The sequence below is a fragment of the Lynx rufus genome, unplaced genomic scaffold (genome assembly GCF_022079265.1).
Source record: "Lynx rufus isolate CCGP_SWC_20201006 ecotype Redwood Valley unplaced genomic scaffold, mLynRuf1.p SCAF_7, whole genome shotgun sequence".
NCBI classification, from domain to species: domain Eukaryota; kingdom Metazoa; phylum Chordata; class Mammalia; order Carnivora; family Felidae; genus Lynx; species Lynx rufus.
Genome location: NW_025814889.1, coordinates 75,734,709 through 75,757,997, shown reverse-complemented (window position 1 = coordinate 75,757,997; position 23,289 = coordinate 75,734,709). Strand labels below are relative to the sequence as shown.

Here is a 23,289-nt window from a genome sequence, read left to right as displayed (position 1 = left end):
TCTCTCTCTGCCCCTCCCCCGTTCATGCTCTGTCTCTCTCTGTCCCAAAAATAAATAAACGTTAAAAAAAAAAATTTAAAAATTCAATAATTGAGTGTTTCCCATGTGTCTAGCCCTAGCTCATGTTTCCTATCCATGGAACAAGAGACTGGAATCATTTTTCAGGGCCAGTCTATAGTGCTCGAAGAGGTCCTCTGTGTAAGGTGCTGATGGTGAGGAGGAGCAAAGAAAAGGGCTGACGGTACCTCTGCCCTCCAGCAACCAGCAGTAGAACTCAGGAGGCCAGACTAACACCCGGCCATACACAAGGGTAGGGGAGGCCTGTGTGACTGAAAGCACCCAGAGATGGACCCTTGGCACATTTTTCCAGCTGACTTGGTTGGTGTCAAATTTTTTTTTCATTCCAAAAGACGATGAAGGACAAAGCCTTCAGTTCCAAAAAAATAACGTTATAATGCACACAGATGCACGTAAATTTCAAAATTTTATTTTTTTCTCAATTGTGTTTTGGATTTTCCCCATGTGGCCCATGAACGTATTATTCTAAGAGGTAAATGGCAGATACTGGCTTAAGGGTGGAGAGGAAATTTTGATAGTGGTGAGAACAGTGGCTACTTGAAGGGAGAAGTCAAGCAAAGAGGCCCCAAAGGTCAAATAATAGGCCAGGCCTGTACAACCAAGAATCGTCCACAGCAGAATAATCTGTAACCTTTCTCATTTTCATTTCCCATTTTCAAACATTTTTTTGTGTGAGCCTTAAAATCCTGTAAGAAAGACAAGGCAGATCATTTTATCCCTATTTTATGTTTTCTATTTTATTTTAGTAGAATCTTTTAAAATTCCCATTTTAGGGGTGCCTGCCTGGCTCAGTGGGTAGAGAGTGTGACTCTTGATCTCGGGGGTTGTAAGTTTGAGCCCCACTTTGGGTGTGGAGATTACTTAAAAATAAAATCTTTTTTTTTTTTTTTCTCAAGTTAGTTAACATACAGTGTGGTCTTGGCTTCAGGGATAGAACCCAGTGATTCATCTCTTATGTATGACACCCAGTGCTCATCCCAACAAATGCCCTCCTTAATGCCCATCACCCAGTTAACCCACCCCCACACCACCATCACCCCTGTTTGTTCTCTGTATTTAAGAGTCTCTGACAGTTTGCCTCCCCCTCTGTTTTTGTCTTATTTTTCCTTCCTTTCCCCTATGTTCATCCCCTAAGTTTCTCAATTTCCACATATGAGTGAAATCATATGATATCTTTCTTTCTCTGACTTATTTACTTAAAAATAAAATCTTGAGGGGCGCCTGGGTGGCGCAGTCGGTTAAGCGTCCGGCTTCAGCCAGGTCACGATCTCGCGGTCCGTGAGTTCGAGCCCCGCGTCGGGCTCTGGGCTGATGGCTCAGAGCCTGGAGCCTGTTTCCGATTCTGTGTCTCCCTCTCTCTCTGCCCCTCCCCCGTTCATGCTCTGTCTCTCTCTGTCCCAAAAATAAATAAACGTTGAAAAAATTTGAAAAAAAATAAAATAAAATAAAATCTTGAAAAAAATTCCCATTTTTTAGATGAGGCTCCAAGAGGGTAAGTGATGATTTACCAAAGCACATAGTTTGATATTACATATGGCTGATGAGCGATGGAAACAGATTTCCCTAATTCCTCCCCTCTCTTCCTTGCCTCAAGTTCTATCCTGGGTTTAGGAACCCCAGTGGGGATTTGTCAGGACTAGAGTTGGGCTTTGAAGGTCTACAGCGTAGTAGAAGGCGCTGAAGAGCCAGCTGAGGTGGGACACTGGGTGGGGAAGGAGCTGCCTACGGCAAAAGGAGCCATGGGTGTGGTTGAGGGAACCACTAGCCAGGCTTCCAAGGGAAGCAAGCCAGGCAAGCTGCCCTCTTCCCAGCTCTGGAGCAATGAATGGCATTCGTTCCAAAGTCAGACTCACCCACATTCTGGGAATTAACTCTCTTCCCCTTTCTGGCTATAGCATGTTTCAAACCCTTAAAGGGTTAAAGCAGCTTCCACGTGATTTTCCCATCACCCAGGTAACTTCGGTTGATGCTTTGTGCGAGAAAACGTGGGAAATAAATAAAAATCCCCAATAATTTCTCAGTACGTGCACCTAGCAATGCACCCCTCTTCGCCCCCACCCGCTGCAGGGAAGCACAACCCTTTGGGTAAATGGTGCCCGGGGGAGGGCCTCTGCCCGTTGTCAGGTGCGAGGGAGGGGCTGCCGAGAGAGTGGGGCAGTGGGCCGCGGGGGAGAGCGCCCCTGCCTTCAGTCTCCCTCTTGGGCTCTGGGTGCAGCAGGTTCGCGTCGGGCCGGTGCCCCAGAGGGTTGGGGAAGAAGGAAACAAGTGGCTTGTGGGGAAGCAGGCCGCACACACCTGGCGCCCGGTGGAATGAAATCTTGATTAATTATTAAACTGAGTTCCCGCGGGAGGGAGCGGGGCCGCGGCGGCTGGGCGGGAATGGCAGGGTGGGGGCTGGGGGTGGGAGGAAGGGAGGAGGATTGAGGAGTGGGCGCGGGGGGCAGGTTCAGCCTCCAGGGACCCCGGCCGGAAGGAAGCCGACCCTCCTGGCGCGGGGCGGGGCGGGGCGGGAGGGGGCGGTGGGTAATCGCTGAGAAAGAGTGGGTTTGCTGGCGCTCCCGGGGACCCCTGGGTGAGGGTGGGCGGAGAACGCTGCAGGAGGCATCCAGGGGGTGGAGGGAAGGGGCAGCGGGCGGGACGGCCCCCTCCCCTAGGGTCTTGATCCCAGAACAGAAGCCACTTGTTTTCCCAGGACTGGGGGAGGGAGCGGCCGGAGAGAGGAGGGGGGCGCGCGGAGGGAGGGGCGCTGCTCGGGCTCCCCCACCCCTACCCGGCTCCTCGGAAGGGGAGTGGGCCCCGCGCGGGGCTCGGGAGGCGGAGGGGGAGGGGGCGCCCAGACAATAGGAGCTTGTGCCTTTAAGGCGGGGAGTCCGGGAGCCGGCGGGGAGGGGACTTCTGGATCCGGGGTAGAGGGCGGCTGCGCTGGCCAGCTAGGAGGGGGCGCGGGCCGGGCGGACTGCGGACAGCGGGAGGGACGGCCGGGACGCGCGGGCACGGAGCAGGACCGCGGGACGGCCGGCCGCCCGGCCGGAGCCCGCGGCGGTGGCGGGGCGGGGGCCCGGGGGAGGCGCGGAGCCCGGCAGGCAGGTGAGCCCGCGCGGAGGAGCGGTGGAGGGGAGCGGCGGCGCTGGGCGCTCGGGTCTCGGGGGGGGGGGCGTGAAGACTCCGCGCGGCTCCCGAGAGTGAGGGTTTTTTGTTGGGGGCACAGAAGCGCGAGATGGGGAGGCTCGATAGTGTTTGGAGGCGAGCCTGAGGCCATTGGGGCTGGACTGAGAAATCGGGGAGGAGATGGGGGGCTCAAGGCTCCCACCCTCACCCCCTTCCTCCACCCGAAGCGAGTGTCAGGCTTGCTGGGACCCGGGGAAAGGCATGTATTGGGGGAGGGACTGGGTGAGGTTTTCGCAGAGGGGCTGTGGGGTGAGCCTCCGAGTTTGGGGTAGACTGTGATTGTGTTTAAGGGAGGAGGGCAGTCTGGGCGGCAGGAGGGAATGCCCTCTGCCTGCAGGAGTTCCCCCCAACTCCCCTAACCCCAGAGCTTGGCGATGAAAAGGGTGGTGTCACTGCCCGCTGCAGGGGGCCAGGGTGGGGAGCAGACTTTATTCTGAACGTGGCCTGACCGAAAACCTAGAGGTGGAATCCCGAGATGGGGACTCTTTCCCCATACCCTCCCCTTACTAGAACACCCCTGTGGGTGGAAAATCCTAGTGGGGGTTGTGTGCTTGGGTGTGGAAGTGGGAGCCTTCTGCGGTCTTCAGGGAGACTGAAGGTCGGGGAAGCCAGGCCAAGGCAATCCTGGACCTCCAGATACAGGCCTTGGGGGAGGCTCCTCTACATCTGGAAAGGCCTGGAATTGAGGCCCACTTCCCAGCATGGTGGGCGGTGCTGGCACTGAAGGGCCCTGCCTGGGCAGCGCCTTCTACCATGAACTTTCTGAAGTCACTTTAAATCCCCTGGAGCCTCCTTCTGCCAAGGAGGGCAGGGGCAGGGACAGACAGAGGTGGCCAGGAAGAGGGTTTGGGCAAAGCAGTGGGCAGAGCTATCCTTGGGGCTGGGCCTTGGCCTGCTTCAGACTCTGGGTCTCAAGCCGGAGGATCAGTGTTGGGAGGGACTTGAGGTCTGGGAGGCACTGGGCCTCCAACTGCCAAGCTGAATGGATGTGGCTCTGGCTGTGGGAGCTGGTGTCTGGAGCAGCACATCTGTGAGAGAGAGCAAGGGACCAGGACCCAGGGGCGGAAAAGGTTGGAGGCAGGGGAAGAGGGAGGTGGTCTGTGGTTCAGAGTGACGGATTATTTCTGGACAACGAAGGTTGGGGGACCATGTAGGGAAGTTTTGTGGCTTTGAGCAGTGCCCTCCCTTGTTCCTTGTCATACCGGCCTAGTCTGGGGTGCCAGGAGTGCTAGGAGCCTGGTGAGTTCTCCAAGGTGGGCAGTGGTGCTTGGGGTGGAGTCCCAGGTGGGGTGGTTGCAGTTAGTTGGACAGTTACATAACTCGGAAGCTAACCTCTTGGGGAGTCAGAGTGTTCTGGGGATGGTCATGCATTCTCCTGGACAGTGTCTGCCCCTTCCTCTGTGGGTATGAGCCAGATGCTAGGATGTGCTTCCAGGAGGCTGGGAACATGGCCAGAAACAGGTCCTTTGGGAACAGAGGTCTGGGCCATTTCAAGCGGGGGGAGGAATGGTTAATACAGGGCAGGGGACTGGCAAGTAGGAGGAGGCTGAAGCAAAATGTCATGGTAGGGGTGGTGGGAAACCTGCTCACTCTGGGCTTTGTCTCCAGCAGCTCTGGGGACTGACAGCCAAGGACGTGGGGACTGTTAGAACCAGGTGTCTAACTGGCTGGGGAGATGTGTGTTCTTGCTTGTGGCTCTTCTGTCTTTCCATTTCTTGGACGCTGGCAGAGTTTTGGGTTCAAAGTGGTATAGGGTGGGGGAGAAGAACTCATTTATCGGGTGTGTGTTATGTGAAAGATACTGTTGGATTTTTTTCATGACTATTACTTTTCCCATTTTACAGATGAAGAAACTGATACAGGGAGATAGTAACTTGTTCAAGGCTGTGCAGCCAGCATGTAATTACCCTAAGGTTTGAAGCCTGGTCTTGCTCCAAAAATTGTGCTTTTAATGAAGTATTTTGAAGAGCCAGGCTTCCTTTGGTGACTTTTTCCAAATGCCAACCTGACCCAAAGTCTTGGATTTCTGATCTGTCCCTCCAGAGGGTGCTGTTGGTGATGTTAGGAGGGCATGGTGCTCTGTGGGATACGGGAGAAGGGATGCTGAGAGAAGTTGGCTGAGAGTGATCCAGGGATGTGGGTCTCTAGCATGCAGAGAGGTCCCCAGTCTGCCTTCTGTTTAGTGGGCCTCTGGGTGTCTGCTCGAAGTGCCACTTGTCTGCCTTGAGCTGCTGATCCTGTGGGCATTACTCCTCCCCCCCCCCCCCCCAGGACAAATGTCAAGGCTGCTAGCTCTGAAGGTTTAAATACAAAGAGCCCCGGGGTGCCCTGTGGGCATGGAGGACTGTGGCCCTGTTAGAGACACAGGCATCTGTGGACGAGAATGCTCTCATCCACACTTTCTCTTGAGCTGCTCTCAGCTAGGAGACACATTGAGTGTATTGTCATAGAGTCCTCCCCACCCCAGTTGAAGGCACTACCCTCCAGGAGACCTGAGATCTGGGGCTAATTTGGTGACCTAGGATCTCTGTAACTTGGGCCAGCTGTATAGAACTGCTATGGACCTTGTTTTCTTTCTTTCCTTCTTTCCTTCTCCCTTCTCTTCCTTCCTTCCTTCCTTCCTTCCTTCCTTCCTTCCTTCCTTCCTTCCTTCCTTCCCCCTGTCAAATCTGTGTGCAAGGTGGCCACAGGAGCAGTTTCGCAGGGCTTTGGTGAAGATCAGATGGAATTGGGTATGTGAAAGGGACCTCGAAGAGTTTAAAGCACAGAGAAAATATTATCTACCCATCCGCTCTAGGAACACTTATTTAGACCCTATTAGGTGTTTGCAGATACAGCAGGGAGCGAAATGGGCCCAAATCCCTGCCTTCATGAGGCTGACATTCCAGTGAGGAGAGACAATGAACAAATAAGGAAAATATATAGAATGGCAGTTGCTGATAAGAGCTGTGGAGAAAAATAAAGCATGAAGCTGGGAAGAAAGATAGGGAGCTCCAGGAAAGGGGGTTGCTATTTTAATAGAACGGTCAGGGAAAGACTCACTGATAAGGGAACACTTGAGCTGTGACCTGGAGGAGCTCTTAGTCCAGGCAGCGGGCACCACAGTCCCAGGCCGCCCCGTGCATGGTGTGTTGGGGACCAGCAAGGAGGCTAATAGAACTGGAGTGCGGTGAGAAAGATGAAGAATCATAGGATTATCACTCTTTATTATTATTACACAGTAGCTGCTCTATGCCAGTGCCCTTGAGCTTTCTCTCTGTCTTTTCAACATACATTTCTCAAGTCCTTACCATGAGCCAGGCTCAGTACTCGGTGCTGGGGCTAAGGTGCTAAGCAAAACAGGACAATCCCTACCCTCACAAAAGTTTATAGTGAGAGGGGTGGGGACACATGAACAAGGGGCAATTTAATTGTGATAAGTACTATGGAGGAAATGTACAGAGGGTAAACAGGGGGCCAAATTTAGTGTGGGTGGGGGAGCTGGGACATCTTCCCTGAGGAAGTTCCATCTAAGCTGTGACCCGAGGGAGAAGTTGAATTTGGCTTGGTGAAGTGTGCATGGTGTGAGTACGATGAGGAACAATGTAGAAAGAGATTCCCTTTTGTATAGAGGTCACCGATTGGCAGCTCACAGGCTGAATTCATTCCATAGACGTGATTTATTTGGCTTGCAGTGTTGAAAAATGTGAGTTACTTGCCAGCATTTAAAACTCAGGAGATGTCATGTTAAAATGTACATTTTTTTCAGCTTCTGTTGAAAATCAGAAGATCAGGCTCCACTGGGATGCCGGTGCCGGCTATGTGCTGGTGTGGTACCTGCCCCGGTGCTCGGGAGTGGACTTTTCAGTTCCTCCCAGACCTCCTTTGCTTATTGACACAGCACTCGAGCTTGTAACCACCAAGAAATCAGTGCTTTTTAGGGAAGAGGTGAATGTTGAAGTGTACTGCTTTGGAGTCTGGCAGATCTGGGTTAGAATCTTGGTTCCCACACCTCCGTGGCTGCTTGATGTAGGGCGAGTTACCCGCCTGCTTCTGTCTCGGTTTCCTCACCTGCTGAATGGGGATCCCGTCATCCTCCTCCATACTTTTATGTGAGTGGTGTGTCGGAAGCGTTTAGCTTGGCTGTGGATGTACTTGGTTTATGTAGTTACTGGTGGCGGTAGGCCGTGACGGTGGTGTTAATACCAACTCGTTCCCTTCTCTCAGCAGCATGTCCTGGTTTAGTGGCCTCCTGGTCCCCAAGGTGGATGAACGGAAAACAGCCTGGGGTGAACGCAATGGGCAGAAGCGTCCACGCCGTGGGACTCGGACCAGCGGCTTCTGCACACCGCGCTATATGAGCTGCCTCCGGGATGCACAGCCCCCCAGCCCCACCCCTGCAGCTCCTCCTCGGTGCCCCTGGCAGGATGAGACTTTCTTGCGGAGAGGTGGCCCAGGCAAGGAGCCGGGGCTGCGGGCGGTGGCCCTCGGCTTTGAGGACACTGAGGTGATGGCGGCGGTCGGGGCAGCCGAGGTGGCACCCGACGTGGCAGCCCGGGGTAGGCGGTCTTGCTGGCGCCGTCTGGCCCAGGTGTTCCAGTCCAAGCAGTTCCGCTCGGCCAAGCTGGAGCGCCTGTACCAGCGGTACTTCTTTCAGATGAACCAGAGCAGCCTGACGCTGCTGATGGCCGTGCTGGTGCTGCTGACGGCCGTGCTGCTAGCCTTTCATGCTGCACCTGCCCGCCCTCAGCCTGCCTATGTGGCCCTACTGGCCTGTGCCGCCGCCCTCTTTGTAGCGCTCATGGTGGTGTGTAACCGGCACAGCTTCCGCCAGGACTCCATGTGGGTGGTGAGCTATGTGGTGCTGGGCATCCTGGCAGCCGTGCAGGTTGGGGGTGCCCTGGCAGCCAACCCCCGCAGCCCCTCTGTGGGCCTCTGGTGCCCCGTGTTTTTTGTCTACATCACTTACACGCTCCTACCCATCCGCATGCGGGCGGCTGTCTTCAGTGGCCTGGGCCTCTCCACCCTGCATCTGATCTTGGCCTGGCAGCTCAACCATGGTGATGCCTTCCTCTGGAAGCAGGTGCGTAGTCAGGAAGCAGGCACAGGGTAGTGGCTGGGGGCACCAGGCCGGGAATGAGAAGGGGTCTGGTAATCGAGGGTGGGTGGGGACTGGGTGTAGGGATGTCTGGTTGTGTCCAAGAGGAAGGGCAGATGATGGGAGGCGAGGTTTCAGGGGTCGGCTCCATCTGGGATCTGGAGCAGAGGGCACTGCTGAGGAGAGGGAGGGCCCCAGGACCCAGCTTGTACTCTCACCAAGGGCCACGGTTTACAGCTCTTTGGCCTGAGGCACCTGAAATCGTGTAGCCCATAGACCTGACGTAGGGCTGGAAGTGGGAATGTGATGTTTAGCCCCAGGGCAGGAGTGGGGTTGAGAGAGCAGTGTTGGCGACATCTCTGGCCCCAAGTCGATACATGAGACGCAGGCCTTGGTGCCATTCCTGAAAAGCAGCTCCAGGTGGTGACCTGGAGGGAGCAAGCGGGGTTTGGGTGGAGTTAGCAAGAGAGGAGTTGCTTCTCTCCTGGACCAAGGGAGTCTCTAAAAGGACGCGGAGGGTGATAAGTAGGATTCATTTTCTCCTGGGCTGGGAGTGGTTTGAGTGGGGTTGGAAGAGGGGCATCAGGGTCTGATCTCCTCCTACCCTCCTCCCACTGAGCACCAGGGGTCTGGCAGCCCTGCCTCGAGGTTCTCTGCCCATGCCAGCTATTGCATCTGGGTTCTGAGTGGTGCGTGGGGTGGGGCTTGACAGCATGGTATTTGAGTGAGAAATCAAGGCTTGGCTCCGGGCAGACCTGGTTGTCCAATGGGCTGCGTTCTTTTCTGTGAGCTCTTAGACAACTAACCTTACTTCTCTCCCAGCCTTCTTCCCAGTCTGTAAACGTGGGATAAAAATAGTATCTACCTCATGATGTTGCTGTTAGGTCTCCACCCTCTCCCAGAGTGGAGTAGAACCCGACAGGGCAGGGTTCTCACCTGGGGGCAGGGAGGTGTGGGAGTGCTGTAGGGGATGGTACTCAGGGAAGGGCCCTCCCAGAAGTCCCTTTCAGAGAGACAGGAGCATGTGGAGTTGGCCATCTCAGGTCATCCGCTTGACCAGGGAGCAGAGACCAGGACATCTTGCCCAGCTGATCTTCAGGGGCTGCTCTAGACACGGCCCCTAACCAACACACCTCATGATCCCTGTGCTGGTACCCTGATATTGAGGGTGTCTGTCTTGCTCAAGTTTTGAGGGAATTGGCCTCTGCCTTGTCTAGGGTTTGTGGCCTGTAGCCCACCCTAGCCCCACCCACAAAGAGGAAGTTGCCTGGGGCTCCCAGGGTGAGAAGCTGGGTGCTCTGGCATGATGCCCTTCTCCGCCCAGCTTGTGCTCCGGAACAGAACGTACCTTTTTAAAAGTAACTTTATAGCCCATTTGTTTGTGGAGCACGCACCCACAAGGCAGCCAGACCTCTTAAAGGGCCAGGGTCTTTCTGTCCTTGCGGGCCCCCCACTTCTCACCAGGTAGCTATTGTGCTGGGCTTTGGAGTTGGACTACCCTCCTGGGGAAGGAAGAGCTTGGAGGAAGCCAGCTCTCTGGCTGGCCAGGGGTAGGTGGGTGTCTCTTCCCTGCTTTCAGCTGGCATGGTGCCCAGAGCCAGGCCCAAGGCTTGATCGGGGAGGTGCAGCCCCATGGAGGCCAGGACTCTGCCAGCCTCCTGCCTCCCCAGGGGCACCCAGCTGCAGCCTTACCCAGTAGGTCTCAGCATGCACGTTCTTGGGGCGAGGGGAGAAAGTCACCCCTGCCCCTGTGCCAGTCCTTAGAGCCAGGGTTGCCCATACCCCTTCTCTGAACTAAGAAGGATTCCCTGTGTTCAGTTGGCCTATGGGTGTCTGGATGGTGTGGGTCTGTGGCCTCCTTTCTAGGCTCCTTGGGCAGCCCCTTTCCAGATCCAGCCCTGCTCATGGGAAGGAGGCTTCGTTCTCCTCTGACCCACTCATTCAGACACATTGAGCAGTTTCACCCAGTGACCCTGGCGCAGCCTGGAATCTCCTCTAGTGCCCTGGCATCCATTTTTTCTCACAGTGGGATAGGGGTCTGTGTACAGATCTATTTCAGTCTCTCGTCCCCCTTCCCCTTCCCTCCACCATGACTCACTTTTTCCTCTTGGGCTCCTGGGGCCAGGAAGGGAAGTTGCCTGGTTTACCCCCCCTTCCCTTCTCCCCGACTGGGGGCTATTCTTAGAAACTCCTGAGGGAGATAATGTGCCCCCCTCTTCACCCCTGCTGCTGGGAGGGGGGCCCTTGTGAGCTGGACCGGGAAGGAAAGCTGGGAGGCCAGTCCTAGAGGGTCAGAGCTAGAAATAGCTGGGGGTTTGCTGAATCTCCCCCTCCATTTTACCTAAGAAAATTGAAGCCGAGGTCCCAGAGATGAACTGACCTTCCCAAGTTTGCAAGACTGGTTCTGGTTCTGGGCAGAGCCCAGAATTCCTTTCTTCCAGTTGGTGCTCTTTCCCTCCCTTCTCCCCAAACCAGAGCCCTGCCCCAGCCAACTCGGGTGGAGCCACAAATGCCAGGTTAACCCCTGAATTTCCAGAAACACTGAGGCCAGCTTTTCTTAGACATGCTCTCCAGTCAGTGCTACTGATGCTGATTGAGAGGTGATTATCCTGAGATCAGGGTCCTAGGGCATGGGGGCTGGCTGTGCCAAGTATTGGGGGTGCTGGGCATGGTGGCAACACTTCCTAGTTAGGAAGAGTTTTTCATGATAGTCAAATTGATGACTCCCAAGCCTGGGCTATGGGGCTGGACCTCAAGAGCTTGGGTGAGTGGAGTAAGCAGGAATCTTGGAAATCTGGAATGTACCAGCAGTAGGGTTTGGACAGAGGCTTTGGAGTCTGACTGTCCTGGATTCGCGTCCCACACCAGCCACTATTAGCTGTGTGATCTTGGGCAAATTACTTAGTGTCTCTGTGCTTGAGTACCTCACCTTTAAAATGAGATAGTTTCACTTCATAGAGTTGTAGGAAATCCATTAGTTACTGTATAGGAGGCAGCTATAGAAGCCAGCCATATTGGAGACAGCCAGCAAATTAGTTCCAGTGATTATAATAATAATTATTATTCTATCAAGTTATGTCGGAGCAGGGAGGAACCTTAGAAATCTTCTTATTGTCCTGCTCCAGGTTCTAGATGAGCAAACAGAGGCCCAGAGAGATGAGATGACTTGTCCTGGGCATTCACAGGAGGATATAGAGCTCGAGTCTCCTGGGTGTTGTCGTGTGAGGAGAACCACATGCAGAAGGAGCAGCATTTGTCTTTTGTTTGGGCTGATTGTGGGGCAGGAAGTCATAGTGTTCCGGGCCCCGGCCCCATGACCCACCTTGCCCTGGTTGGTGCTTCTGCTCCCAGGAGTTGTGAGAAGCTCTCATTTCTAGCTGTGGAGTGATCCAGGCAGGGGTCCAGAGTCCTGTGGGAGAAGAAGGAAGTGTATTACAGGGGTGGGGAGAGCTTGGGGACAGACAGGGCACAGGATCCGGGCTTCCTTCCCGAAGCAATGCATCCACAGAGAGGATAGCAAGTTGCACCTGTGCGTAGGTGGGGGGTGGTCACCATTCTGCCTCTGCCACCCTCTTGCAGCTTGGTGCCAACATGCTGCTGTTCCTCTGCACCAACGTCATTGGCATCTGCACACACTATCCAGCTGAGGTGTCTCAGCGCCAGGCCTTTCAGGAGACCCGTGGTTACATCCAGGCCCGGCTGCACCTGCAGCATGAGAATCGGCAGCAGGTGGGGCTGTTCTCCCTGTCCAAGGCCTTCCCCCACCTCACCCCCAGATAACCTGTATGCTAGATCTGCTGCCTTGTACCACTCCATGGAATAAGTCTGAATGGTTCCCCCTGATTGTGCACAGCACAATCCCTGTGACACTGGGGTTCCTGTCCTGTCTGAAGGTGGGAGGGCGTAAATGGGAGCATGAGTGAGGGGTTGCGTGGGGGTGGTCAGAGAGGGCTGGGAGGTATATCTGCTGTAGACTGTAATAGGGGAGGTCCAGAAGGGAAGCTCAGGTCTCCAGGGGGGGGTCTGGGAGGCCTCTGGGGTTGTGGAGGCACCAGGAGGAATTACAGTATGAGGCTAAGAAGATAGTGGTGCCCTGTTGAAACTACTGGTCTAGGAACGGCTGCTGCTATCAGTGTTGCCCCAGCACGTTGCCATGGAGATGAAAGAAGATATCAACACAAAGAAAGAAGACATGATGTTCCACAAGATCTACATACAGAAGCATGACAATGTCAGGTAGGGTTGGGGGTGGGAGGATCCCAGGAGGGATGGGGGGACCTGGGAGTCTTTGAGGGCCATGTGGCCCTTCCATCTTCTCCCCATTGTCCACAGCATCCTGTTTGCAGACATTGAAGGCTTCACCAGCCTGGCATCCCAGTGCACTGCGCAGGAGCTGGTCATGACCCTGAATGAGCTCTTTGCCCGGTTTGACAAACTGGCTGCGGTGAGGGTGCTGGGGCTGGGGGGGGCAGGGCTGCATGTGGTGAGAACATAGCCTCATTGGAGCGGCCTGGGAGAGTGGGCTAGATGGTGACTCAGTGAGGGTGCTGGGTGGGCAAGAGAGTGGGAGTGACTGTCTCCAACTCTCTCCCCTTTAGGAAAATCATTGCCTGAGGATCAAGATCTTAGGGGACTGTTACTACTGTGTGTCGGGGCTGCCGGAAGCCCGAGCAGACCATGCCCACTGCTGTGTGGAGATGGGGGTGGACATGATCGAGGCCATCTCGTAAGCAGTGTCCCTCCCAGGCTCCCTGGAACTGAGGGTGCCCCCACCAGCTCTTACCCTTTGATGTGTCCTTGGGATTTTTTTCTCAGTTTTGGCTGTTTCTCTGTTTTGGAGATCCATCGCCTGGGAGGGGAATGGATCTTTCTTCAGCTTGTGCACTTTAGACTCCAGCCAGCCAGGCAGGGTAGGGGAGCCATGGTGAGGGGATTTGGGCTGGTGAGAATGCTAGTTGAGCAAGCCTAAGGGGAGAGCAGTGACTCCTCCCTTTGTAGCTCAATTCCACAGGATGCTGGTGAACACAGTTCTCAAACATTTGTCCTTGAGACCCATGCAGCCTTTTGCCCATGTCCAGCCAAGGCTGTGTTCCCATGTCTGGCACCTGGGTCTGTCCCTGCCTGCTTGGCTCTGAGGGGAGTGAAGGGCCTTAGTTCTGGGCTGGGGGTGGGGATGTCTGTGCCAGAAGCTGAGCCGGAGCCGCCTCCTCCCAGGCTGGTGCGTGAGGTGACAGGTGTGAACGTGAACATGCGCGTGGGCATCCACAGCGGGCGTGTGCACTGTGGCGTCCTTGGTCTGCGGAAATGGCAATTCGATGTGTGGTCCAATGACGTGACTCTGGCCAACCACATGGAGGCGGGGGGCCGGGCCGGGTGAGTGTCGGGTCCGGGTGGCCAGGGATGGGAGTGAGGTGGGCTAGCCCAGGTCTCACCCTCCTGTTCCCTCACAGCCGCATCCATATCACTCGGGCCACACTGCAGTACCTGAATGGGGATTATGAGGTGGAGCCAGGCCGTGGTGGTGAACGTAATGCATACCTCAAGGAGCAGCATATTGAGACCTTCCTCATCCTGGGAGCCAGCCAGAAACGGGTCAGTCCAGGGTGGGGGTGGGGGTGGGGGCAGGCAGGCAGAAGGGCAAATGCAGGGAGCAAACAGACATCTTGTCTGGAACCCTCTTTTGATACTGTGCCCGTGCTTCCTGCACAGAAAGAGGAGAAGGCCATGCTGGCCAAGCTGCAGCGTACACGGGCCAACTCCATGGAAGGACTGATGCCACGCTGGGTGCCTGAGCGCGCCTTTTCCCGGACCAAGGACTCCAAGGCTTTCCGCCAGATGGTGAGGGGTCCACAGCACTAGGACCTGAGGCCTCACCTTCCTAACACGCTGTGCCCCTCTTCCCTCTTTGGCCTTCCTTGTTGTGGCTCATACATCTCCGTGTATGACTTCTGGTACTGGGGGCAGGAGGGGTGACTTCATAACAGGGGTCCTAAGCTCCTCCAAAGTACACGGGGGGAACACTCAGCACAGTGTTGGGAATGGGGAAGGGATTGTGGAGGCGAAGATGGTCTGCCCTTCACCCCATTGCACACTTTGTCCCTTTCTCCAGGGCATTGATGATTCCAGCAAAGACAAGTAAGTCAGGTTATTGAGGAGGGAGGAAGGGGAGGGAGAAGGCACTTACACCCTGGGACAGGGCTGTGGGGGAGCCGAGATCCCCCCTCTTTCCTGGACTGTAGGTGTGTCGTGTGGGAGTAGGTGCCACACAGCTACTCCATTCTTTGGGTGCTGCCCATGCCCTTCCTTTCTCATTGCCTCTCACGTGGTAATGCTCATGCCCCTGGTGAAGCCATGTCCCCTGCCCTCAGCCGGGGTGCCCAAGATGCCCTGAACCCTGAGGATGAGGTAGATGAGTTCCTGGGCCGTGCCATCGATGCCCGCAGCATCGATCAACTACGGAAGGACCATGTGCGCCGCTTCCTGCTCACCTTCCAGAGAGAGGATCTTGAAAAGAAGGTTTGCCCCCAAAGGCTAAGGGCAAAGGGGGATGAGGGCCGGGGTAGGAGGGGAGGTTCAGGGGGGGAGGCTGAGCACAACTGAGGGATCAGCAGGTTTTTTGAGGATTGGGGGGTGACCACAGGGCACAGTGGGGATTCCTATTAATTGAGCCACTGCTTGCCCCTACTTGAGGCCCCTGGCAGTGGCCTGCCTCCCCCAGGGCAGAGCCCAGCCCCCAGCTCAGCCTCTTCTCCCTCAGTACTCGCGGAAGGTGGACCCCCGCTTCGGAGCCTACGTAGCCTGTGCGCTGTTGGTCTTCTGCTTCATCTGCTTTATCCAACTCCTCGTCTTCCCACAGTGAGAGCCCCGCCCTTCCTTGCTCTGTTTCTCTTCCCTCCACCACTTCCCAGAACCTTCTTAAACACCCATGCCAGCTCACAGTCCTGGGAGCCTGTACCCTGCCAATCTGGGGAGTGGGACAAGGATGCCCAGGACTTCCAGAGTAACATTTTCCCTGGCCCTCTTCTGCCCTAGTTCAACTCTGCTGCTTGGGATCTATGCCAGTATCTTCCTGCTGTTGCTGATCACTGTGCTGACCTGTGCCGTGTACTCCTGTGGCTCTGTATGTTGGGGGTTCTTCCAGGGCTGGTTGGGGAGGGCAAGCTGGGCCGGGGCGGTGAGGAATCATGCAGGGAGAGGGAAGAGAAGGCCAGGCCTCCCTTACTGGGCCCCATCCCTGGTTGGCCTTACCCCTTGGCTGACACAGTCTCTAACTCTCGGTCTCTTGCCTGTCTGCAGCTCTTCCCCAAGGCCCTGCAACGCCTTTCCCGCAGCATTGTCCGTTCTCGGGCACACAGCACTGCGGTTGGCATCTTTTCAGTCTTGCTTGTGTTCACCTCTGCCATCGCCAACATGGTAAAGGTCAAGTGGGGATTCTTCTACCCCTCCTCTATGCCAAGCACTGCTCTGGGCTTTGGGGCTACAGAAAGGAATAAGACCCATTTCCTGCCCTCCAAGAGGTTGTTATCCCAAAGGAGGGGGTGGGGTTAACTCTAGTCCCCCATTCTCCTTGCTCTCCCCATCTCCTGTCATCCTTTAGTGAGAACTTTGACCTCCAGGGTATAAGGCACTGAGGCATGGCCCTTGAGCCCCTCTCCTCCATGCGTACCCTGATATGCCTCCCTCAACTTTTGCAGTTCACCTGTAACCACACCCCCATACGGACTTGTGCAGCCCGGATGCTGAATGTAACACCTGCTGACATCACTGCCTGCCACCTGCAGCAGCTCAATTACTCTCTGGGCCTGGATGCTCCCCTGTGTGAGGGCACCGCACCCACTTGCAGCTTCCCTGAGGTGTCCAAGCCGTGTTCAGGCGGGATGGGGTGGGGGGTTCCTAATCAGTACTAGTTATTGACTCCTCTGTGCCAGACCTGCTGACAGGCAATGGGGACCCAGGATCTCACCAGAGTTCCTACTGGAGGAACATCTAGGGGTCCTGGAGTGGTGTGGGGCTGGCTGTGGAAGGTGAAGGAGGTTTGGGTTTGAGGTTGTGGAGGGGAGCTTAGGTCAGGCAGGGAAGTGCGGTGCTCTTCCTGAATGGGTGGGGGAGGGCATGACTTCTGTCTTCGTCCAACACCACCTCTGCCATTGCTCCCCAGTACTTCGTTGGGAACATGCTGCTGAGTCTCTTGGCCAGCTCTGTCTTCCTACACATCAGTAGCATCGGGAAGTTGGCAATGATCTTTGTCCTCGGGCTCATCTATTTGGTGCTGCTTCTGCTGGGCCCCCCAGCCACCATCTTTGACAACTATGACCTGCTGCTTGGTGTCCATGGCTTGTGAGTTTATCCTCAATCCCTTTAATCCCCTGTGAGCTTCCTGACCCTTCTGGGTCACTGTGATTTTTCTGGTCCCCAGGCCTCTTGTGCCCTCGCAATGTCACCACTCACACTCCTCACCTTTAGGGGGAAAAGAGGCAGTAGAGGAGCTCCCAGCATATGACCCCCGACCGTCACCCCAAGGAAACCCCAGTCTTGGGAAGTCCCTGTGTCTTTAGGCTAGACATTTAAAGAATTCCTTCTCTCATTTGCATGGTGCTTTCATACCCATTCTCTTAGGCCACACAGCTGCTTGGTGGCAGAGCCCTGGCTAGGAACAAAAACTTTCGACTCCTGATTAAGGGCTTTGCCTGGGACACCACACTGGCTTTTCCTCTGCAAACCCCATCGCATAGCTCTGTGTAGTAGGAAAAGCCTCTGGAGTCCACTGGGTTTGAACCCCACTCTGCCTCTTGTTAGCTATGTGACCTTAGACAGGTAAGTTAACTTCTCTGAGCCTCAGTTTCCTCATCTGTAAAATAGCAGTGGCACCTAGATTGTAGATGGTTGTAGAGATTACAGTGATATTTGTTGAAGCCCTACTCCAAGCCAGGTGCCATGCTAGGCCTTTTGTGTGCACTATTTAGATCTTGTCCCTCTTTTACTGATGAGGAAACAGGCCTAGAGTTAAACATCTTGTTCCAGGTCACAGAACTGGTAAGTGGAGGAGCTAGGAGTGGAACCTTCTCATAACCTCTGCTCTTAATGAGTTAATATAAGCACAAGCCCTGGCCCTGTGCCTTATTTTGTGCTATGTGCTCAGTAAATGCAGTTTCTGTCTCCCCTTCCCTGCCCCCACCCAGCAACCCAAGAACTGATGACTTTGTCTCTTGTATCTTCCTGCCAGGGCTTCTTCCAATGAGACTTTCGATGGGCTGGACTGGTAAGTGAGGGCTCTGGGGCAGGAAAGGGCAGGACTGCCACATGTCTCTTGCAGACACTGAGCTTGACTCTGCTTACCCTCAGCCCAGCTGCAGGGAGGGTAGCACTCAAATACATGACCCCCGTGATTCTGCTGGTGTTTGCTCTGGCGCTGTATCTGCATGCCCAGCAGGTGGAATCAACTGCTCGTCTGGACTTCCTCTGGAAACTGCAGGTGACTGAGTGGGCCTCCGGGGCAGGGGGAGGATCCTGGGGACAGAATCTGGGTCAAGCCAGAAATGCATCTTGTTAGCTGGCGAAGGCTCAGGCCGCACCAAGCCCACCCTGGCCCCAAGCCTTCTGTGTGCCCATCCCCTATCCCTGCCTCATTCTGTCCCTGCCCCTATCACCCCTTTGCCTGTTCTTCAGGCCTCATCTGTCCATGCCTTTCTTCTTCCCCGTGATTCCCTCTGATGCCCGTCTCCAGGCACTGGCCACTGCACCTATCTCTTGTGAATGTTGGGCAGTGGGTGATGGGTGTGGTGTCCACAGGCAACAGGGGAGAAGGAGGAGATGGAGGAGCTGCAGGCATACAACCGAAGGCTGCTCCATAACATTCTGCCCAAGGACGTGGCTGCCCACTTCCTGGCCCGGGAGCGCCGGAACGATGAGCTCTACTATCAGTCGTGTGAGTGTGTGGCCGTCATGTTTGCCTCCATTGCCAACTTTTCTGAGTTCTATGTGGAGCTGGAGGCAAACAATGAGGGCGTCGAGTGCCTGCGGCTGCTCAACGAAATCATCGCTGACTTTGATGAGGTACTTATCTGGTTGGTTGGTGCTGGCAGAGCGCCTAAGGGAGACTAGCCGGACCAGGGCAGTGGAGAGAACTTTGGATAGGAGGGCCAGCATTGGAGGAGGCGTGGCTGGATTGGGAGGAGGAAGGGAGGTTTGATGGGACCCAGAGATGTTAGGGTAGGAGTAAGGGTAGGTATGGCAGAAACAAGGACAAGGACCCTCGGTGTCCGAGGCAGCGAGGTCAGCCCCAGTGGGGCAGGGTCATCACTGCTGGGAGCAAAGGACATGAGGACCTGCGGAGAGGACATGATAGGTACCGGGTGGATGTTACTGAATAAGAAGGCAGTAAACTGGACAGAACCTCATGAGCCCAAGTAAGCAAGATGGGCCCCTCAATAGAGAAAATGGAAGCAAATGTGAGGAAGTATCCTGAATATCCAGGTCAGGAATGGGTCATTTACTGTTCTGGAGGAAAGTCACTTCCCTCTGGTACTCAGTTTCCCAAAAAGTGAGGGTTAGAATAATTGACGGCTAATATCCCTTCTATAGTTCTGTGAGCTATGGAAGTTTTGTGAGCGAGCTTTGGAAGTTGGCCTAAAGCTGTATGCTTGAGTCCTGGCCTGGGGTTCTGATGGCTGCCTTGTAAAGGAGGCCTATTTTCCAAGTTCCTCCCTCAGTCCTGCACTAACTGGAAGACGGGACTCACTCACTAAAAGGATGGGAGCTGTTGAAACAGGGAAGGGGGGGATGAGGCCGAGGCATGGCATGAGTGAGCATTGGGCAGGGTGGGTTTGGCCTCTCTGCCTTGACAGCCAGGTCTCCCTGTGCTGTCCAGATCATCAGCGAGGAGCGGTTCCGGCAGCTGGAGAAGATCAAGACGATTGGTAGCACCTACATGGCTGCCTCAGGGCTGAATGCCAGCACCTATGATCAAGCGGGCCGCTCCCACATCACTGCCCTGGCTGACTATGCCATGCGGCTCATGGAACAGATGAAGCACATCAACGAGCACTCCTTCAACAATTTCCAGATGAAGATTGGTGAGATGGCCCGCTTGCCTGGCAGCTTTTTCCCAGGGCTGTTTCTGGGTGAGGCCAAGGAATCAGGCTGGGGATGGCATCACAGATTTCCCATCAGGAATCCTTTGGGATGTCCTTTTCTCTCACCTCCTAGCTCGTCTCATATTAAGAACAGAGATCATTGATTGAGGGCCTACTGTGTGCTAGGCACTGAGACATCGTAATCCTCACATTGTTATCCCCTTTTACAGATAGAGATTGACTCTCACATTAAATAACTTGGCCAAGGCCAAACAACTAGTAGGTGGCTGAACTAGGATTCAGAACCAGGTTTATTTAAGCTCTAGTACCTGTACCCTCACCTATGGCCAGTCCAATAAGAGGTACTTCCTCTCAGATGTTCTAGGAGCTGATGGGCGGGAGTAATGGTTAACAGACTGGGTTCTGGACTCATAACTGGTTTAAATTCCGGTTGTTCCACCTACTGGCTTGTTTAGCAAGTCGCCCAACTCCTCTACGTTTCACAAGGTTATCTATAAAATGGGATGATACCTGCCTTTTAGGGTTGTTGAAGGGATGAAATAATGGAATGCATAAAGCTTACCAGAGTGGTTGGCACAGAGCGAGCACTCAGTTGATTAGCTACTGTTAGAGCAATAGCTGTTTTAACTCAGGGGAGCTGCTCAGCTGACATACCCAGATCTTCCATTCTTTACAACCAGGACACTTGTCCCTTTGCCATTTTTCTTCTCTGGGTCCTTCTAAAGGTTCCAGGAGGGGGGGGATGACTCCCTGGGCTGACTCTGGAACATCCACTAGTCTGTTTCTTGCTGCTGTCCCCATCGCAGGGCTGAACATGGGCCCAGTCGTGGCAGGCGTCATTGGGGCTCGGAAACCACAGTATGACATCTGGGGGAACACAGTGAATGTCTCTAGCCGTATGGACAGCACGGGGGTCCCTGACCGAATCCAGGTGAGGGGGATGTGAGCAGAGGCTGGGAAGGGTATGGGTGTGGAGGGCTTCTGCAGGTCAGCTAGGACAGGGGTAGGGTGGCAGTGTTCAGTGGTTGGGGGTGTGTGGGATGGGGGGCTAGCATGACTAGAAACCCCTGGACCCCTGCAAATGCAGCAGGAAGGATCCCAGGCTAAGTGGGTTCCCCTCCCATCCCCCAGGTGACCACGGACTTGTACCAGGTTCTAGCTGCCAAGGGCTACCAGCTGGAGTGTCGAGGGGTGGTCAAGGTGAAGGGCAAGGGGGAGATGACCACCTACTTCCTCAATGGGGGCCCCCCCAGTTAGCAGGACCCAACTACATATTCAGCTGACAGGACCAAGGTGGGCATTTGAGTGGACTCTGTGCTCGCTGGGTGGAGCTGTGGCAGGGGGCACCGAGCCTCCAGACCCTGCTGACCACAAAAGGGAACCTCCCAGCAGGCTGTGCTTGGACCATGCTCGTCTGCCCTCAGGCTGGTGAACAGGGGGATACCAAGAGGATCATGCAAGTGACTTTTACTTTTCTAATTGGGATAGGGCTGTTCCCTCTCCTCTCTTCCAGCTTTTGGGAGCAGGGGAGGGGGCAGGGCAGCAGCAGAGGCAGCAGGGATTAAAATGGCAGCTTGCCATGCCTACCCTTTCCCTGTCTGTCTGGGTAACAGACTCAGGGCTGGGCCCTTCCTTTCCCTCTTTTTCCTGGGAATATTTTGTACAAAGACTGGGGCAGGCATGAGGAGTGCCTATTCCATGCTTGCCTCTGCTATGCCTGCATCCCCAGCACTGGCCTTGGATACCCCACCCCAGTCGGGTCTTCCTCCTAGGCACAGGGCAGACGAGGGAGATGCTCTGGGGACCCTGCTCTGTCCATATTTCAGGGGAATGTTTCCATTTGCCAAATCCTAGTCCCATGATCTGTCCCCAAAGGGGAACAAAGGGACTTCTGACAGCTCAGATTTAGCCCTAGTTCCTGCACAGCTCCAGGAAAAGGGGCATCTAGCCTCCTTTGGTACTGTGAAAACACCCAGCTAGAAAGCAAGCATGTATGTGGGGATGTCAAAAGGTCAGGAGCTGGAAGTTCACCTGTAGATGCCCAAGAGAGCAGGCTGGCCAGGGAGCGGGGTGGTACCAGACTCTTGATCTGAGGGCCCCATTGGGGTCAGGATCAGGTCACTCTGCCCCCATGCTCTCTTGCTGTCTGCTGGCAAGGGGGCACAGAGCATCTCTACCCCTTCTGTTGCCAAATAGAAAAGGGTCAGGGCATGGAGGAGGGTGACCCTGATCTCAAACCTGTCCTCCCAAGTCTTGGCACTGGGGAGGGCCTGTATGTCTGTGTAATGTGTGTGCCTGTCAGCCTTTTTGTGTGTGTATCTGTTTCCAGGTCTGTGTGTGTCCTTATGGTTCTCCTCAGCTCTCCACCCTGGGTTGCCTCTCTCCTGTGGGCCTCTGTCTTCGGGGAATAAGGCAGGGTTTCTGATTTCAAGGGATGGAGAGAGACGCCTAGGTTGTACAGGAGTAGCATGGGGTGTGGCAGCAAGAGGAAGGTGGCCCTGGGGAGAGGAGTCCTTTTTGTGCCAAATCCCTAAGTGCCATTTGGGGGCCGTGTGTGCAGCATGACTGTCTCCCTGCCTGGGGCAGGGACCTAAGCGCCTGCTTGAGCCTCAGTGCTCCATGCACTTGAACTGTCTGGGTTTGGCGGGCAGAGCCTCAGGACTTTCCTGGGTTCCCCAGATGGTGGTATACTTTGGGACTGGGGTAGCATGGGATCCCTCTGAGGACCCAGATACTGGTACTAGGGGATGGGGCAAGGGAACCTGAAACTTGGCTTTCCCCAGCCTTCAGTCTCAGTCTAGCATGTTCCTGGCTCCCCAGTCTCCATGAAGCCTTCAAGGGCTGGAAGGAGGGTCAGGAGGTTGGACTCTAGATTCCCTTCCTATCTCTGCCTTCCTTTTACTCCTTTCCCTGCAACCTCCTTGCCACCTAACTTAGTTGGTGCCTTGGTTTCTCTGTCTGTCTGTACCTATTTAAGCCAGAGGCATTAGCCTGAATTTTGCTTGAAGATCATTTTGTGTTAAAGATGATTAGAGAGACAGAGAAGAGGGTTCCAGAGTTGCTAAGTTTGAAGAATGAAAGGGGTGGGTGGCACCCTTGCCCTTCCTCATGCCTTTTCTGACTCGAGCTCCTTGCAGAGGCCTGGTTTCTGGCTTGCACTGCCTGCCTTGGGGGATCTTGATGCATCAGTCAAGTGGGTCATCAGGCACTTCATTAGCTATGGCAGGAGGAGGGGAAAAGACTAGTTGGTCCAGAGAGAAGATCAACTCCCTCTCCCCAGACATATCCCTGGATGGGAAAGGGACTGCTTGGAGCCCTGGGGTGGGGATAGGGGTGTAAGGAGACCAGAGTGGGAAGACCTCAGTCTTGGGTGATTTGTCTTTGCTTCTTGTCAAGTGGGAGGGACCTGTCCAACACCCTGACTCCCCATACCACAGTGCCAGCCATGCCCTTTTCCTGGGCTACCATTGCCCCCTTTCTCACCAGTTGGTGGGGGAGTCAGTGGATGGGAGGCCCATGGACTTTGGTTTTATAATGTAACCACTGTGGGGGTGGGGGAGGGTGGTATACCATGTATTTCAGTGAAATATTTAATATATTTAAATATCAATAAAATCAAACTCTTTGTAAAATTCCCAGCTCTCTGAAGATGTTCTGGGCCCTGGGTTGGGTCAGAAGTGGCAGAGCCAGGTATAGGAGGCAGCCTTTCCTCTGTGGCTAGAGGGTTTCCTCTGGTTTTCTCCCTGCCAAGCTGAAGCTGCAGTGTCTTCAGAGAGCATGACTACTCTAGGCCCTTCAGCATCATGAAGACCATTGTGTGTCTTCCCAGACTTGTTACTCGGACACCTGCCATTCCTGAGGTCAAGGACACCC

General features: G+C 54.8%; 1 protein-coding gene across 6 annotated transcripts; it reads left to right on the top strand.

The window, feature by feature from the left end:
- Window positions 1-4,192: 4,192 nt before the first annotated feature.
- Window positions 4,193-23,013, top strand: ADCY6 (adenylate cyclase 6). Of its 6 annotated transcripts, none has more exons than XM_047066319.1 (23): window positions 6,145-6,415; window positions 6,995-7,337; window positions 7,456-8,308; window positions 11,903-12,052; window positions 12,438-12,559; window positions 12,656-12,767; window positions 12,922-13,049; window positions 13,538-13,696; window positions 13,774-13,915; window positions 14,033-14,161; window positions 14,433-14,458; window positions 14,692-14,839; window positions 15,081-15,178; window positions 15,356-15,443; window positions 15,620-15,736; window positions 16,018-16,176; window positions 16,482-16,660; window positions 17,547-17,582; window positions 17,666-17,795; window positions 18,113-18,376; window positions 19,191-19,395; window positions 20,223-20,347; window positions 20,548-23,013. In XM_047066319.1, the coding sequence occupies exons 1-23, from the start codon at window positions 6,370-6,372 to the stop codon at window positions 20,671-20,673; spliced, it is 3,885 nt and encodes a 1,294-aa protein (XP_046922275.1). In that variant the 5' UTR covers window positions 6,145-6,369; the 3' UTR covers window positions 20,674-23,013. The 6 variants fall into 6 exon arrangements, with proteins under 6 accessions (XP_046922280.1, XP_046922278.1, XP_046922275.1 ...); XM_047066318.1 differs by having other exon boundaries at window positions 7,453-8,308; XM_047066324.1 differs by lacking the exons at window positions 6,145-6,415; window positions 6,995-7,337 and adding an exon at window positions 4,193-4,316.
- Window positions 23,014-23,289: the final 276 nt, after the last annotated feature.

What these genes read in the sequence shown, in the direction of transcription:
- ADCY6 (XM_047066318.1), top strand. Translation starts at nt 6,370, where the DNA reads ATGGTGTGTTGGGGACCAGCAAGGAGGCTAATAGAACTGGAGTGCG. An exon ending in GCTAATAGAACTGGAGTGCG is followed by an intron (nt 6,416 to 6,994) that starts GTGAGAAAGATG and finishes CATTTTTTTCAG; the next exon opens with CTTCTGTTGAAAATCAGAAG. An exon ending in ATCCTCCTCCATACTTTTAT is followed by an intron (nt 7,338 to 7,452) that starts GTGAGTGGTGTG and finishes CCCTTCTCTCAG; the next exon opens with CAGCATGTCCTGGTTTAGTG.